The sequence below is a fragment of the Myiozetetes cayanensis genome, unplaced genomic scaffold (assembly GCF_022539395.1).
Source record: "Myiozetetes cayanensis isolate MyiCay16 unplaced genomic scaffold, myiCay2020 scf21, whole genome shotgun sequence".
Taxonomy (NCBI): Eukaryota; Metazoa; Chordata; class Aves; order Passeriformes; family Tyrannidae; genus Myiozetetes; species Myiozetetes cayanensis.
In genome coordinates this window covers 1,378,476-1,395,968 of record NW_026087423.1, presented here as the reverse complement: position 1 = coordinate 1,395,968, position 17,493 = coordinate 1,378,476, and the positions used below count along the sequence as shown (strand labels likewise).

The following is a 17,493-nucleotide window of genomic DNA, read 5'->3' as shown; positions in this document are numbered from 1 at the left end:
CCCTGGAAGTGTCCAAGGCCAGGTTGGATGGGGCTTGGAGCAACCTGGGCTGGTGGAAGGTGTCCCTGCCCATGGCAGGGGGTGGGATGGGATGAACTTTAAGGCCCTTTCCAACCCAAGCCCTTCCATGGTTCTATAATGGCTTTTCAAACCCAAATACTCTTCATTCCCTTCACTGCCCATACAAAGGAAACCCTCTGGTGCTGGGGCTGGTTAATGGGATTTGTGTGAGTCCAGGGAAGCTCTGCCTGGCTCAGCCTGGGATCTCTGTGCCAGGACACAGAGAGCCCATGGAGCCTCCCTCTCTGCATCCCCCTGGAACTGCTCCCCTGCTCCTCCCTGGAGGCAGCATCTGTCACTTGTGTCCTCCTGGATCTGCTGGTCTGGCCTCAGGGAAGTGCTGGACAGCTCCATGCTCAGCAAACAGCTCCTTCCCCCTCTTCCCACTCAGTCTCCTGGCTGCTGCAGCACTTCCCAGTTATAAATTCCAGCTGTCTTTGGCCTACTGATGCTTTTCTTCTGTTATTAGCAACTTTTTAATTAAAACCTTGTAGTCATCAGGGCAATCCCTAGCAGGTCAACTGGCGGGCTGAGGGAGGAGAAGCACACAGTCAGCATTTAGGTAGAGAATGACTGGATTTCAGTCCAAGATTTATGTAGAATTTATGTCAGGACGGATTGCAGCCTCACTGGGACACATGCACAGGGAATTAATCAGCTTTCTGGAGGCCACGGAGAATAAAAATCTCTCTTTTCTTCAGAAAGGAGCAGTTCCTGAGGAGGTCAAGGGAGGAAGGGCTGTATGACCCTTGGAGTCACGGTGGGTGCCAGGGGCTGTCCTGGGAGCAAAGCCCACCCTGGGCAGGTGCCAGGGTGGAAGCCCATGGTTAGCCCTGGACAGCAAGAAGGTGAGCAGGGAAAAACGGTGGTTTTCTGTATTTAATAAGCTTCAGAGAGTTTTCAGTCAGGTTTTGGTTGGTTTTCTTCACAAAGAACAGCAGTGGCACTTGAAGAGCTGCTGCTTCCAGTCATTGTCTGGATTTCATCACTTGGGCTTTGCCTAAATCCTGGTGAGAACATTCCAGCATCTTGGAGTGACTCCCAGGGCTGTGCCTGCGTCAGGAAATGGCCCAAAGTTGGGATTTCAGCCTGGGCAGGCAGGGGTCACTCCTGAAGGATTTGGTTTGGCCCTTGGTGGAACGTCCCCACCACGCCTGGAATTTGCAGCTACCTGAGGATTTGGGGAGGGATTTTTTGGATTTCAGCCCATCTGTGTGTGTGGTGGGGCCATGGGGCCTCAGAGCCGGCTGCCCCCATACACCAGGGCACTGTCCCCATATCACCAGGGCACTGTCCCCATACACCAGGGCACTGTCCTGTAGTGCTGCCCCAGCCCTGTAGCTGCCAGACCCCGACTCCACGGCCACCGGACACAGCTCCTGGTTGCACCACCTGCATGGAGAGAGGGAACGGTCTGTGCCAGCCCTGGGACACACACAGGGCTCACACAGGGCTGGTGTCACCCTGAGCTGTGCCCAGGTCGGATCCCATCACTGCAGGAATGGGGATATCCCATGGCAGGAAAGGGCCCAGCCCAGAGTGGCGCTTGTCTCCAGCTGGGAATTGTGTCTGGCCGTGGCTGGGTGGGGTCACTCTGGGGGGCAGAGCAAAGCCTCCCACATCACCCCGGGCACTCAGGGCTGTGCCTACCTGAGGGCAGCGCAGGTGTCTGTGGAGGAGGCGCCAGGCCGGGCTGCGTGTTCCAACAAAAGAGCTCCTGTGGAAGAGCAGGACAGGTCAGCATTCCCAGGATCCTGCCAGAACTGCCCAGGACTCGGGAAAAGCAACTGGTGGTTATTTCTCAGGCTGAGCTGCTTCAGTGGGAAAGGTGAGGACTGAGCTTTAAAGCTCCACCCTTGACCCAGGTGTGCCCCAGGTGTCCAGGACTGACTCCCAGCCCTTTCCTGATCTGAAATCCATGAGCACAAGAAAGATGTGGAGCTGCTGGAGAGAGTCCAGAGGAGGCCACAGAGATGCTCCCAGGGCTGGAGCCCCTCTGCTCTGGAGCCAGGCTGGGACAGCTGGGGGGGTTCACCTGGAGAAGAGAAGGCTCCAGGGAGACCTGAGAGCCCCTTGCAGGGCCTAAAGGGGCTCCAGGAGAGCTGGAAAGGAACTAGGGACAAGGGATGGAGGGACAGGACACAGGGAATGGCTTCCCACTGCCAGAGGGCAGAGATAGATGGGATATTGGGAAGGAATTGTTGGCTGTGAGGGTGGGCAGGCCCTGGCCTAGGTTGCCCAGAGAAGCTGTGGCTGCTCCTGGATCCCTGGAAGTGTCCAAGGCCAGGTTGGATGGGGCTTGGAGCAACCTGGGCTGGTGGAAGGTGGAACGAGATGAGCTTTAAGATCCCTTCCAATCCAAACCTTCCCACGATTCCATGATTCCTGCCTTTTCCCCACCTGTGTAGATCCGTGCCAGGCTGTAGGAGAAGTCTCTGGCTGCCAGCTCCATGGTCACGGCGGGCTCTGATCCAGCTTTCTGCAGGAACTGTGCCAGCCTGTCCGTGCCTTCCCGCACCCGCTGCACGGCCGGGGCCAGCCCAGCAGTGCCCGCCACCAGCTCCAGCTTCTTCTGCAACAACAACCACGGGACAAACTCCAGGGCACGTTCCAGTGCATTTGCCTCCTGCAGGGGAAGGGGCTGGGGGGACCCTGCACACGCCTAGCACGGACAGCGGGCTCAGATCCCGGTGGTGCCACTGGCACTGCCCAGGAGGAGCGGCAGCAGGGAAGGGGATGTGTCCAAGGGGAAGCTCCCTTGCCGTGGGAATGGAGAATTCCTGTGAGCAGCCCCAGGGTGTTGCTGTTTCCATGCTGGCTTCCCAGCTGCATGTGGGGACCAGCTCTCACCCCAGCTATCTCTGATTTCATAACCTGTATCAGGGTCTAATTCTGCTGGGTTTATATTTTTGCTTCCACAAAGATGCTGTGTCCAGGTGGGAAAATTCATATTTAGGGGAGTATTCCTCTGCAACTGTGTCAGTGGGAAAGGCCCCGGGACAAGAGGAAATGGCCTCAAGTTGCACCAGGGGAGGTTTAGGTTGGATATTGGGAAAATCCTTCACTGGAAGGTTGTCCAGCCCTGGCACAGCTGCCCAGGGCAAGGGTGGAGTTCCCACCCCTGCAGGGATTTAAAAGCCCTGTGGATGTGGCAACTGGGGACAGGGGTCAGTGGTGGCCTTGGCAGTGCTGGAGGAACAGCTGGACTCAATGATCTAAAAGGGCTTTTCCATCCTAAGGCATCCCGTGCTTCTGATGCACCTCAGGCATTCAGATGTGCCCCAAAGCCCAAAGAATTCCAAGCCCATGGAAGGATAATGAGGAGGTTTAAAGGAGCTTGTGGCTGACAAGGATCAGAGACCCCAAAGGCATCAGAGTATTCCCAGCATGTTGGGTGGAAGCCAGAACAGAGACAACACTGCTCCTATCAGCACCTCCTGCTCGTGGCTGGGGCACCAGCTGGGCAGTTTACACACCTGGAAACACAGGGCAGGAATATGGAAGCATCATTATAACCTCAGGGGAGCAAAAAGACCCTGTGTTGTCTTTGCCCTCCAGTTTTAGCAGCTTTTCTCCTCTTCAGACTGAACTTACTCCTTTCCTAACCAAAAGCTCCCTCTGGAAGATCCCACTGGGTTTTTCCATGTCCTCCCTGCATTTGGGAGTGAGAGGCTGGGAGTTGCTGCTGGGGTGATGCTCGAGGCAGGAGCAGCTCCTGCTCTCTCTCCTGCATGTTGCTCTGCTCCAGCTCCAGGGTGTGACTGGGGGGAGGCACAGACATCACTGCCCTGCTTGCACTGCTCTTTTCTGTCTGAAATCATCAGCAAAACAGCTGCAGAGCTCCAGTGTTTCCGATCCCTTCTGTTTTCACCAAGGAATTTAGGATGCTGCTCGTTTGTTTGCTCTCCATCAAGCAACGTGGTCAGAATGGTTTTTACTTACAAGACTAATCATGAGTATCTGAAAATGCAGCGACAGGAAGAGCATCCCTGGCAGGGCTGAAAGCACCACCTCGTGCTGATGCTTTGGGCAGACACAGCCCATCATCAGTAACCTCCTTGTGTTTCCTGCTGCCTGGAAATTGGGGCTGTGCTCTGAACAGGACCTGCAAACACTGCCACGTGTCTCAGATTGTGTGGCTGATTTCCAGCCTGAGTTACAGCCCCACACAGACACTCTGGAGGCAGGAGCTGACTCTGAGAGCCCTGCACGATGCACAGAGGGCTGGAGTTCAGACACTGCCCTGGGATGTGCCTGAATTTCACCTGAAGTGACTCAAATGCAATAATCAGCAGACTGCCCAGAGCTACTTAGAGGCACTTTTCTGATTATAATTGAATTCTAAAGTACACCCAAGGCTCTGGCTCAAAATTCCAGCTCATAAAATTTTAGTACAACATGAAATGACTGGGCCTGTGCAGCATCCACCTGAAACTCCCCCTCAGTGCAGCTGCAATCCAGGACGTGCCCTGGGCTGATCCCCCAGGGTGGGCAGCAGGGCAGGGGGGATTCTGCCCCTCTGCCCCCTCAGCTGAGACCCCCCTGCAGAGCTGCCCCAGCCCTGGGGAACAACACAGGGAGCACGTGGAGCTGCTGGAGAGAGGCCAGAGGAGGCCCCTCTGCTCTGGAGCCAGGCTGGGACAGCTGGGGGGGTTCACCTGGAGCAGAGAAGGCTCCAGGGAGACCTGAGAGCCCCTTGCAGGGCCTAAAGGGGCTCCAGGAGAGCTGGAGAGGGACTGGGGACAAGGCATGGAGGGACAGGACATGTTCCCTGTGAGGGTGGTGAGACCCTGGCCCAGGTTGCCCAGAGAAGCTGTGGCTGCCCCTGGATCCCTGGAAGTGTCCAAGGCCAGGTTGGATGGGGCTTGGAGCAACCTGGGCTGGTGGAAGGTGTCCCTGCCCATGGCAGGGGGTGGAACTGGATGAGCTTTGAGGTCCCTTCCCACACAAACCATTCCAGGATTCCATCCCTGTCTCTCACAATCCCTCTTCATGCCATGTGTTCTCCTCAGACTTTCCAGCCTAACAACCTCTGGATAAAGTGGTTTGTCACAAACTCACCCGTGTCTTGAAAACACAAAAAAATCAGCTTTTCACAACCTCATTGCACAAGGATGAGGAAGCTCTATGCATTTCCTGAGGGTAATTACAACACTGGGTTCCTGCTCCTGGTTACAACACCAGCAGCACTGGCCATCCCACCATCAGCACAGGCACCTGCCCCGGGATCAAAGCCAAAACAGGTGGCAGAGGGGCCAGGGGGGATGTCAACCTTGATCCAACCTTCAGAGGAACAACTGCTGTGCTGACACTAATGCTGCTCCCTGCAAAGCAGTCTGACACTGGGCACAAATCCTGCACACTGAGAGCCTTGATGGACACACATAAAGTACATTGTACTTGCTTTGTGTGCATCAATAAAAAGGAAATGGATTGAGGCCGTTAAAATCCCTTTATGGTGGGGCTGAATCATTTCCTCGCTAGACAGGAATGGGAGGGACGTTTCAAAACGAGCCAGACTACCAGAGACTGAAAAAATTTGGACACTTGGAGCTCAAAAAAGAGGTTGAAACGCTGATTCTGGGGTAGAAACTCAGCGTGTTCCTGCAAACAGAAATCCCTGCCAGGCTGTGCTTCCGAGGCGTGAGGGAAAAGCTTAACCTGGCCATGTTTGATCTGGAGCACCCACAGCGCTGCCCCGGCTGAGCCTGACCCAGTGGAAATGCAGCAGCCTCAGAGTGATCGTGGGCAGCAAATGCAGTGGCACTTCCTGGGATCTGGAGACCTTGAAGGCAGCGCTCCTGCCCTCCCACACGGGGTGACTGGTGGGGGCCCAGGAGCACTAATGAGCTCGTTAATTAACGAATCTCAGAGCGTGGTTACTGCTGTGCAGGTCCCTGCTCTGCACCAGGGCCCTCCCCGGTGCTCCCCTGATTATCCAGCTGGGCCCTCCCAGCTGCACCAGGGAGGGGCTCTGGGGTGAGCGCGGCACCTCTGGGGGGTGTTTGTTTAAAGTGCTGTTAAATGGCAGACTGGGGGGGCTGCTCCTTTCCTTCTCCACTCCATCATCTGCAGTGTCAGCCCAAGCTGCTGTTTGCCAGCCCCTGGACCGTTTGCCATTAGCAGCTGTGCTCAGTCCTGCTCGTGAGCAGATGTGGCTTCTTGTTGGGTCACCAAATTGAGGTATTTTCTCTTTCTCAAAAGGTGTCTGAGAGGCTGCAAGGAGACCCTCATCCCTGCAGGTCAGAGGGGTGCTGAGCACAGAGCACAGAGCACAGCTGAGCTGGGGGTTTGAAATGGGAAGAATTTGCAGCCACAATTACTCAGGCTCTTGAAAGCCCTCTCTAGCTGTCAGTGCTGCAGGGGCAGCAGTGTCCCAGACTTTCCCCTTCCCACAGGGTGTGGGTGGAAAAGTGAAGGCTACACACAGCCAGATCCAGCCCTCCAGATGCCCAGGATTCCTTTGCTGTACATCTGGATTGCTGTGTCTGGACTAATAATGTCACCTCTGGGAGAACACCCTCTGATCTGCTGCTCCTGCCTCCCTGGTTGGGTTCTGTCTCCCTTTGGAGACACATCAAACCAGTGATGCTCATTTACCTTCATGAAAGTCTGAGCTGCTTCGGGCCTGTCACCTGAGCAGCTTTAAAAGCAAAGGCAGGGAATGGCAAATCTAGAGAGACGGCAGTGGAATTCCTCTGGCTCTTCCCATCTTTTCAGTGGGAATAAAAATAGACAGTCATAATGCAGTAGGTAGCTCTAGTGAGGTTCAATATTCAGCAGTCCTGTGGTGATTTTCCAGTCAAGGAACAAACCCACAAAATTATTTTGGATTCAGGAGGGTGACTCACACTGAAAATACACTTATTTTGGTACCTGTCATGAGGGACTCTGACAATGCCAAACTCTTCACTGCTGAGCTGAAAGTATCTGCACACAAGGATCCCAGGACAAGCACTACCTGCATCCTGCTATCTAAGGAGCAGAATTGTAAGACACCTTTGGAATACTTGTCTAAAACTTTCAGTCTGGGCATATTCCCTGTCAATCTCAGTCAGGAATGTGAGCCCCAAACAAGGCTCTGCAAAATCAGGCTGAGCAGGGCTTTTGGTGTGGGCTCACCTGCACTGTGGACAGGAACACGGCCATCACCTGTCCTTGGCTCTTGGCAAGGGACCTCAGGACATCGAGGGACAGGATATTGGTTGTTCCCTCCCATATGGACAGAACCTGTGGGGAAGAGGAGACTGTGCAAAAGCATGGAACAGCCTTTGGAGTGACTGCAACAAAGATAGGGAATGTGAGGAAACAAAGGCAGGGAGCAGAGCTAAGGGATACTAAGGAAATCTCCAAAAATGTCTTGCCTTACCATGGGGGAACGGAGGGAGCTCAGCTCCAGGAACACATCCCATCCCCTCCCTGGGAACGGCTGGGCTCAGCAGGAAGGCAGTGAGGGAAGAGCTGCCACACCTGGAGTGAGCCCAGGGGGACTGTGTTCTCCCTGGAGCAGGTCCTTAGGAGGAAGCAGAGTGCAGTGCAGGGACCAGGGCACACCCAGCAGCTCCTCCTGCCGCTCTTACCAGAGTATCCCGGAGGATGACTGGCACACCCGTGTCCTCCATGTAGCCTTGGCCCCCAAAGCTCTCCATCGCCTCCACAGCCACAGCAGCCGCCTGCAACATGCAGAGCTGGCATCATCCCCAGTGCACAAGGGGAAACACAAACCTCTCACAGCAGTTCCTACGGGGATGGGCTAACCGGGTCCTGCTGACTTCCTGGGGCAGTTTGCTCATTACATGCAGGAGGAGAAGCTGGGGAATGAAGACTGAGAGAGGCCCTGCAGGAGCAGCCAGACCCTGGGAGATGATCCCAGGAGAGTCTGTCTCAACACAGTCCTTCCTAGGCAAGGTACCTGTGGTGTGCTTGGTACATGGGAGTGTGTGTCTCTAGGCCAGGACAGTCCTAACCCTCAGCTTCTGTGCATGTCAGCTGAGGGCCATGAGCAGAGGACAGACTCTTGAAGTCAAGGTTAATGTTAAGCTCTTAACATCTACTCTTCTATTCATTCACAGTGAACAATATTCTCTGTGGCTCTGTGCCCACCTTGGACATGGGGAGCCCCAGCAGCATTCCTGTGGCACTTGGAACACCTCTCAGCAGTGCTGGCTCTCTCTGTCCCCATCAGATGGCTCAGGGGAGAGCAAAAGGCTCCTGCTCACAAAGTCCAGCCTCCAGAGCAGTACCTGCTGCAGGTGCTGCTGGCATTGCCCCCTCTCGCTGCCCTTCGTGCTGGCTGTGTCACTCAGTCCTCTTTCCAGCTCTGGGGTTGTCCCACACAGCCCCTCCCCAGGCTAACCAAAGTGCCTGTTCCATACCTGCTTCCCCGTGTACAGTTTGGCCACGGGGACCAGCAGTCTCAGGAGCAGCTGGTCCTGCTCACTGGCCAGGTTGGTTTCTGCCAGGCCGAGCAGCCGAACGACCTCCATGAGCAGCAGAAACGCCCCTCGGCACTGCACCTGCCAGCAGGGAACAAGGGGTGTCACTGGCAGGGATCTGGGATGAGGGCTGAGTCCATGAGTCCATGCTGAGCTGCCACGGGACTGCCTCGAGGGGAAAACGCCACCCCTGCCTGCACAGACCCACAGAGACAGAGACCTCCTATCAGACAAGGCACAAAGCTGGGGGCTGCTGCTCTTGGACACTGCAATCTGATATGAGGAAAGGGGCAGTGCCACTTCCCCAGGACTGCTTGAGCCTTAGCAAAACTCCTACCAGTCATCCAGGCCACAAATCCACATCCTTTCCAAGGGTAAGGGGTGTGAGACCACACGTATGATGGCCAGTCTCTGAGCACCAAGGGCTGCAAAATTTCTTGCTGAGCAACTTACTTCCCTGGCAAGTTGTGATTTGGGAATCATCAGGATATGGAGCTCTGTAGCTCCTCTGCGTAAAGATGTGCTGTGGGACTGTAGAGGATCTGCCCTTTCTTTCTTTCTGGTCACAGGCTAGGAGAAGCTGAAGTTATGATGTTTGACAGATGTTGACCACTTCCCCCCTCCCCCAACTCGCAAGAGAATTTTTAAATGCTGTTTACAGCACATCCGCTGGTGCATGAGCTACCAGGGAAGTTGGGTGAGTCTGTGCCACTCATGGACAGGAGTCTGGTAACTGCAGTTCAGGTGACTGTGGTGTCAGGCCTGAACTCTGATGCTAACACCCAGTTTCAGAGGTCGTGGCTCATCACGGCAGGGGCACCCATGAGCTTTGGTGCTCCACTCAGGAGAGCTCCCAGGTAATTGTTTAGGGTAAGCTGAAGTCCATCAGAGAACCTAGGTCTATCATCAGATCAAATCCCACTAGAATGTGGTAGCTCCCTTGCTGCATACACCTTGTTGCAGCAGGAGCAGCCTCGACTGCTGCACACAGGCAGGCTGACTGTGCTCATTTCCAGCAGAGCAGCTCTGCCCTCTTTCTTTCCCAGCAGGCTCAGCTTGGCCCCCAACAGCCTCACCTCCATCCGGGCTATGGTCTGCATGTGCAGGGGGTGGTCCTTGAGGAGCTTCCCAAAGGCAACCCTCCTGCGGGCATAGTCCCTGCTCAGGCTGATCATCCTGGAGGGAACACAGATGGGACACCATCAGACCTTCCACTCTGGAGCATTCCTTTCCAGCCACCCCCCCAGAAGAACCCTGCTCAGCTGTATCCCCCAGGTTGGGTCACCCCCAGCCTCCTCCAGCACTGCTGCCCTCCAGACCTGTCCCATAAAGGCATTTGATGTCACTCAGCACAACAACAAGCATTGTAAAGTCCCCTTGTCCTGCCAAGCTGCTCCTTCAGCTCTGGGGGGATCCACGCTGCCCTCACCTTCTCATGGAAGCTACTGCACCGATGACGTTGTGGATCCGAGTGATGTTCAGCATGTTGGAGATGGAGGCCACTCCACGACCCTCTGCAGAGATCTGAAACAGCAAGGAACAAGGGCTGGTGTGAGCCCTTCACACTGCCCTGAGTGGGGATGGATACTGAAGGGAAAGTGGTGCCAACAGACAGATGGACACGGGCTGTCCACTCCAGTCCTGTCTGACCTCAGGCACCTCAGTGCTCTAAAATATGGCTGTCCCATGTTAATCAAATCTGTGGCACAGTGTGGCTGCTCCATCCCTGGAAGTGTTCAAGGCTGAGTTGGATGGAGCTCTGAGCAACCTGGTCTAGTGGAAGGTGACCCTGCCCCCATGTCAGGGAGTGGAATGAGATGAGCTTTAAGGTCCCTCCCAAACCAAACCATCCACTGATCCTATGATTCCATGACCAGAGAGGTGGCGTGATCAGTTCTGGTCCCTGTTGCTTGCTCTACCTACACATTACACAATTCTTTATTTTCTTCCCTCACATCTTTTCCTGAGCTCTTCTCACCCATGCTCCACACAGCCCCACTGGTGAACAGCCAGATGCCAAGATGGAAGGGGAGAGTTTTTGCAGTTCTGAAACCCCCAGGAGTGTGTGCTGTGCCAGGCCAGCCCAGTGCCCAGGGAGGTTGAACCCCTACTCACCAGCTCTGCTCTGGCTCCCTGCAGCCACAGCTCTGCCGTTGCCATCTGTCTGGTGCCCAGCTTGTCTTTGAGCCGTTGCACCTGGATGTTGTTGAGCTTCCCCTCCTCATCTCGAACCCTCAGGAAGAACAGGGACAGGCCCCTGGAACCCTGGGGACACTGAAAGGCACACAGGGAGGATTTAATTAGGATGAAACAAGGAAGAGAGAGAATGTCCCTGCTCCTTCACCTGGCTCTGCCATCCAACAGAACTGGTTTACCTGTCCTTCAGCATCTGCTATCCTGGCCAGGGTTAATGTCACATCGGAGTCAGCAGCTGATGTAAACCATTTAAAGCCATAGAGACGATAGGTACCATCCGGCTGCCTCCTGGCCACGGTCTCGGTGCCGTTAGCTGAAACACAGGGGAACATTTCTTGGCCTTATGGGACCTTCTGTGTCAATCAGTGCTGCTTTTTCAGTTTAAGCAGCAGCTCTTTTAAGCCACCTCTTGCTATGAAGATGGAGCACGGGTGAGCTTTTAATCTCTTTCACTGACCCTGGATAAAAAACGCAGTGTGTATAATCCAGTGCCTCCAGTTCTTCAGGGGCTACCACAGCCAAGAACACTAAGAGCTCTACAGATCTGGGAGCCCTGCAGTGATGCACATCTTTCACTTCACAGCAGAAAACCAACTGCAGCTTCCTCACACTCCCTTCCACAGTTCTGCCTCTGCAGCAGAGCTCTGAGGTTCCGTAGCCCCTTATTAATGTTAGTAGGCAAATAACTAATGTTATTAATAACTAACATTAGTCAAGGAGTAAAAGTGGAAGGCCAAGGATGCTTTCTCAGTCCCAGCTGGCATGGACTTGACCGTGTGGCTCAATGTTTAGATCATAGAGCTAGAGATCTGTGTGTCACCTGAGCAAGGAGGACGGGTCTGTGCCTGCCTGTGTGTTCTGCTTGCACCAGTGGACAGAAGTTGGGCATTTTCTTGGTTAAAAAGCTGAGCTATGCAGAGGATTCCTAAACCAGCTCCCTGGCTTTGTAAGCTCCCCACACCCTTCATTTTCTCAGTTCTCACTGCCACTTCTGTCTCCCACCTCAGGGCACGTACCAACATCTGAGCCGCCCCTGCGCTCCGTCATCCACTGGCCAGAGGTCCAGAACTTCTTGGGGTCATGGGATGTCAGACGGTCAAAAGCGCTTTTCAGAGATCCAGGAATCCCCAATGACTGTTCGGGGGGAGGGAAAAGAAGCTGGGATGACCATGACGCGGTAGATGAAATCAGACAGATGTTTTTACTGCCCCTGGTGTGTCCTGGGCTCAGACCAGCGGGTCTGGAAGCAGGTGGGGGTCCTGCATTGCGGAGCATCTGCAGGTGCTGCAGAGAGCCTGTGAGCCAGCCAGCTCCTGCCTGGCTGCTGCAGCACTGTGCACACAGAAGGTGTTCCCTGTGCTACAAAGGGGAGTGCTGAGCATCCCTGCCCTCTTCAGAGCTCGGCACCGCTGGACATCTGGACAGAGAGCTCCCAAAACAGCCCCCATGCCAGGTATCAGCATATGTTCATGTACACTGGATGTCACCAGCTGGGAAGAGGTAAAAGCCCTGGGCCGGTTTCATTTTTGTTGAATTAAAATGCCCAGTTAGATACTTAAAGGATATTTCCTCTGAATCCAGTGCAGCCACTGAGGCAGTGCAAAGGGTGTCACTAAGATAAAGAGCCAAATATTCCAACTGGGAAAGTCTTGGTGGCTTGGTGAATTTACACCAGGTATGGATCTGGCCCAGTATATCTGTCACTCCACACAAGGAATAGGAAAACAAAGTATTTTGTAGTAAAGTCATCATGGAATGGTCTGGGTGGGAAGGGACCTTAAAGCCCATCTTGTTCCACCCCCTGCCATGGGCAGGGACACCTTCCACTAGCCCAGGTTGCTCCAAGCCCCGTCCAACCTGGCCTTGGACACTTCCACTTGGGACACATTTCCAAGTGCCTGCAGTGCCGCAGGTGTCACGTGCAGCGAAGGGCTGACTGTACACAGTGCTGTAAGTAAACATAAAAGCTGGCGTGGGCACAGAGACTTTGTCACTAACAGACAAAGGCAGTGGGGGACGGAGCTGAGTCACAGAGCAAGGAAGGGCCGTGCCCAGGGCCAGATGGTGGATCAGTGCTCCTCCATCCTTGGCCAGTGCTCCCATCTCTAACCAGTGCTGCCAGGGCGTGGGCTGTGCCCTCAGGGACCAGCTCAGCTCATACCTCAATGACTTTGGCTGCCCCATCAGTCATGGCCAGTGGACAGTTGAAACCTCCCGAGGAGGCTGAGAACAAGTACAGTTTGACAGCCTGGTACAGGCGGCTGAGAGAGAGAGAGAACAGACGGGTTACACAGCAGTGCAACAGTGGGAGGATAAAACATCTCGACTGGGAAGAGGGAAAAATACAGCCAGAGCAGGTGAGGATCAGAGCACTCATTTCTGAGAGGGCAAAAACTGCTCCAGCCAGGAGGAGAGAAGAGAAGCAGCAGTTTCTCAGTCTCAGTGGGACTGCCAGCACCAGGCCAGCTGGTGCAGTTTTTAACAGTAAGAAATGTGGGTCTGTCTCCATGGACCAGAACACAACTGAGAGTGAAATCTCAGGTCTTTAGCTGCGTTACCTGGAGCAGTGCAGGGAACTGCCAGGCCCCACAATCAGGAAGGTGACATCAAAGAATATTATGATCAAGTGTGGGCCATTAGTTCTGGCCTATCACTGTTGAGGTGGAACATTGCAGTGGACAGACAGTGCTGCTGGGGACAGCGGGAGCTGGGCTGGTGTCCGGGCAGCATCTGTTACCCGTTACACAACCGGCCAAATAAACCTTGCCAAGAGTAACCAAGGAGGCTCCGAGTCACTCCCATTCTCCCCCAGTTACCTCCAGTTGGAGTATCTTCTCTCATAGGCCTCAGCAATCAGCCCCTCTTCTGCCGAGATCTCCTTCATCCTCCTCCAGGCCGAGCAGGTGTCGATGCGATCCACGCGCTGCCCCCAGGCATCGAACTGCCGGAACACTGGTGGGTTCAACTCACATTCCCATGCCAGGGGTTGGATCTTGGTTTGCAGGCGGTTTCCAAACCTCACCAGCTCCTGATGCACCTCCTCCAGTACCTGTGGAGCAACAAGAAGAGCCCATCAGCACAACCCTGGAAGGTAGGAGCCTCAGTCCCAGCTGGAAAGGCAGAGGACTGCCCATGTTGTCCTGCAGTGCCAGTGGTCTCTTGCTGTTTGGTCCTTATGTGCATTCTGCAACACAGCACAACAACTTCTCCCTCAGCCTCTGCTGGCACAGCTGTGCTCCACTGTCACTTTTTCTCTTTTTGCCTTCAAAATCATTTTTTTAAGTTACTTTTGGCAACGTGTCTGGATTTCACAAAAGGCAGAAGTGCTGAGGATGACACAGATGCACATGAGCAGGGGGGTTGGATGAGATGGTCTCCAGAGGTCCCTCAGCCACCCCATGATTTACTGCTGGAGAAGAATGCCAGGGGAAGGGCTGCCAAAACTGGAATGCCTTCATCTGTAAAGGAAAACTTTCACTGGGCTTAGCAGTTACCTGCCTGTCAGGTTAGGAAAGGAGGGATGGAGCAATCATTTCAGCTTCAGCCTGGCAGGCAACGTGTCTTGATTCAAATTCCCACCCTGCATCCAGCTTCCTACGCGACCCTGGAGAAGAATTCCTGTGCCCTTGTTTTCCCTGGGCTGACCAGGACAGAGCAGTCTGTCCACAGTTAATGGAGGGAAACCAGCACCCACCACAGGAGAGTGATTCATTCTAACCCCCTCACAATCCCATTTCAAGGTGACAGGAAAATGCCACAGCCCTGTTTGCCATCGGAGCCCAGCTGGGAGGGGTGTGCACCTCCAGTGCTTATCATTTGAAGGCTGTTTACAAGGCTTAAACCAGGAAAGCAAAGTTCATGGACTTTGCTGATCCCCAAAGCACAAGAACCTTTGAACTGTTTACCTGGTATTTTTTTTTTTTGTGGGCAGAAGAGCATGAGCCTGTCAGATAGATCTCTTGGTTTGAGTTCACACTGCAGGATGCTCGTCCATATTTCCTAAAAACCCCAACTGGCTTGCTGGGAGCTCATGCCCTGACCACACACAGCCTGACAAACCACTGCCTTGCCCAAATAAATGTGTTTATGGCCGAGGTGAAAGGACAAAATCAAAACTCTCGTGTTTGTGACTGCTGAGTGTCACACACAGCACCCTGGGTGCTCCAAAGAACGGACACTGGGACATGGAGAGGACACCTGTAAACCAGCAGGGGCAGGGCTGAGGCTGCTGGGTGGTCTCCACTCCAACCCATCCCTTGATGTTCCAGGCATGAATATATTGGAAACGTGCAAATTATTGCACATTAGGAGTGCAAACAGATGACTCTTTATAGTAAAGGATGTATTTTTCAGGCCGATCAACACCAGATAGATCCTTCTTCACAACACTGCTCAGAAAAAGCAGGTGCTTCATTCTGTGCTCTCCTGAAATCACCTTCAAACAAAGGACGTTTGTGCCATTCCCGGAAAATTTCTGTGTTCGCCACTGAATAGTACAACAGGAATCGGCTTCCAGTGTGGTGTCTGCTTCGGTGGGACACCTAAAGCTTCGGGGTTGTTGTCCTCCTGGCCGGGAAGGTGTTCCCATGGAGAGCCGGCTCCCAGTGCTGCAGACAGCAGTCGGGGCTCTCCCTTCCAGCGGCGAGGCAACACTGCCCCGCTGGGACCGAGAGCAGAAATGAAAGGGAGATGCTGCTCTGGGAGATTTCACAGCCGCTGTTCTCTCTTTGGGGAAGGAGTGGAGGCAGTTCTCAGCCTCGCTGAAACACAGCATTGATCCTTTTATTCTTTGGGAGACCTGGATCGTGATTCTTCCAAAGGTGCAGATCAGGAGCAGGATTTTCACGGTTGCTCAAAGGCATCGTCCTTTCCTGTCTTCTCTTCTGGCAGGAGGGCCACAGTGGTGCTTAAGGAGGCCTCATTCCTGTCTTTAGGGATAGCTGTGACAAAAACAAGCTCCCACTGCTTCCACCACACTCTTCCCACCCGGTGTCTGTGGGGCATTGCAGACCTGGAGGGAAAGGAGAGGAAGGCAGAGCCTCACTGAAAGCCACGTTCTTCCCCTCTGCTCACCCAGTGGCTTTAGAGGTCATTGCAGCTTCTGCTGCAATAAATCATGGAGAGCCGTCACACCCTGCTCCATGAGAACGGGGCCCTGAAAAGTGGGAAACCATTGTGGACCTTGGGGTGTTGTCAGAGGACAGCCAGTGAGGTGAGCTGCCTCCTCCCAGGCATTCCTCAAGGACGAGCTCACAGCACAGAGACCTACAATTCAGGGTATCACCCCACCACCTGCACCCCTGAAACTGTACAGGGTCTTCTCTGGCTGAAAACCAACCCAGAAATGCCACTGACCTGTGCTGAGACCAAGCAGATCCCAAGGGGCCTTTGGACCCACTGAGCACTCAGCTGAGAACAGCCCCATTCCTTAAGAATTTCCTTAAAAGCCCCTCTTCCCGGGGGAAAAGAGGTGGAAGAGCACAGCAGAGGTGGGAGGCACCTTAGTTTTTTTCCTTCTCTCTCAAATCCTGTTCTCCAGACGACCAGACAACAAATGCCTGCACTGACAATCCCACAACAACATTGCAACACCCAGCCCAGTCCCAGGAGCCACTGAGCCACTTGCTGTTTATGTCGTGGCACTGTTTGTCACTCCTGCCCTCAAACATAATATGTTTCAAGGAAAGCTGATAAGTTTCCCCCCAGTTAAATGCTCAAAGGTACAGTGAAACGTTCATTTCACAGGCTGAAACAGTGACTGGGCAGAGCTGTGGTGGGTACACACAGAAACACAAACATGCACGCCAGACCTTGGGAGGAAGGTGTGTTTTCAAGTAACTCCGAAGCAAAGTATCCTCCAAGTACTGGTTCCCAATCTTGGGCTGCTCTTGGAAGAGGGTCTCCATTGGTCTCCTCGCAAGGGGCATTTCCAGATCTTCTAACACTTGTTTCTCCTGCAGGCTGACCGGCTGCTCCTGCCCCACGGTCGTGCTGATTCCTTTAACACTCGGCATTTGGCACCTGGCCCTGGTGCCAGGCAGAAAGTGACCCGACTGCCAGGGCTGAATGGTGGCACTAGATCTCCCCCAGGGCAGGCGACAGGCAAACATGATTCAGCAGAGCCCTGAGCGTGTCACGCCAACAGCTCTCACCTACAGACCCTTCCTTGTCCGACGGCAGCACCAGTCCTGGCTTGTTTGAGTGTTGTGAAGTTATTCTTGAAAAATCAATCCTGTCTTCTCTCCTCCCTCTGGAAGGAGTTTTCCAGCAGCTGTTGTCAACTGAACTAGGGAAAAGGTCCTTGGAAAGAGATCAGAAAATGGCCTAGAAAAACACAAGTACTCAGGAAACACAGTGTTCTCCCCTCCTACCTGGGCAAAGCACCATAACCTGTCAGAGCTGGGGAACTGGGAAGGGGCAGGGTGAGGGGTGTGTTCTCACCTGAATTGCTTGGAATGATAATGGGGTAAAGACGAGAAGGAGAAAATACATTTCTTTATCTAAAAGACAACAAAATGCCTGGAAACAGGAAGAATTGGTTTAGGCAGGTTAATCTGTAAGTAAGATAGTGGGGAAATTGAGAAATCCTCCTCGCCTGGGTTGTGAAATAATCTAGTTCTTACAGAGTCCCTTCGAGGTGAGTTGGGATGATATTAAGGTGATATTCTGCAAACAAACACCGTATTTGACTATAAAGTGATTTTAAGCATATATGATACCACACGACTGTCCCTGCCATGGCTGGCCCTGCTGCTATTTCTTCTGCAGGGTCACCCTGTGGCCTGGTTTCGGCGAACGACGG

General features: G+C 53.8%; 1 protein-coding gene across 3 annotated transcripts; it reads right to left on the bottom strand.

The window, feature by feature from the left end:
* Positions 1 to 921: 921 nt before the first annotated feature.
* Positions 922 to 17,002, bottom strand: LOC126641491 (acyl-CoA dehydrogenase family member 11-like). 3 transcript variants are annotated; one of them, XM_050318265.1, is made up of 15 exons: positions 16,502 to 16,646; positions 15,127 to 15,702; positions 13,508 to 13,740; positions 12,853 to 12,952; positions 11,708 to 11,825; positions 10,871 to 11,004; positions 10,611 to 10,769; positions 9,925 to 10,019; positions 9,572 to 9,671; positions 8,436 to 8,576; positions 7,641 to 7,733; positions 7,183 to 7,290; positions 2,461 to 2,632; positions 1,711 to 1,777; positions 922 to 1,452 (listed from the first exon to the last, which is right to left on the bottom strand). In XM_050318265.1, the coding sequence occupies exons 2-15, from the start codon at positions 15,463 to 15,465 to the stop codon at positions 1,119 to 1,121; spliced, it is 2,193 nt and encodes a 730-aa protein (XP_050174222.1). In that variant the 5' UTR covers positions 15,466 to 15,702; positions 16,502 to 16,646; the 3' UTR covers positions 922 to 1,118. The 3 variants fall into 3 exon arrangements, with proteins under 3 accessions (XP_050174222.1, XP_050174223.1, XP_050174224.1); XM_050318266.1 differs by lacking the exon at positions 15,127 to 15,702 and having other exon boundaries at positions 16,502 to 17,002; XM_050318267.1 differs by lacking the exon at positions 2,461 to 2,632 and having other exon boundaries at positions 1,190 to 1,452.
* Between the last annotated feature and the right edge of the window lie 491 nt (positions 17,003 to 17,493).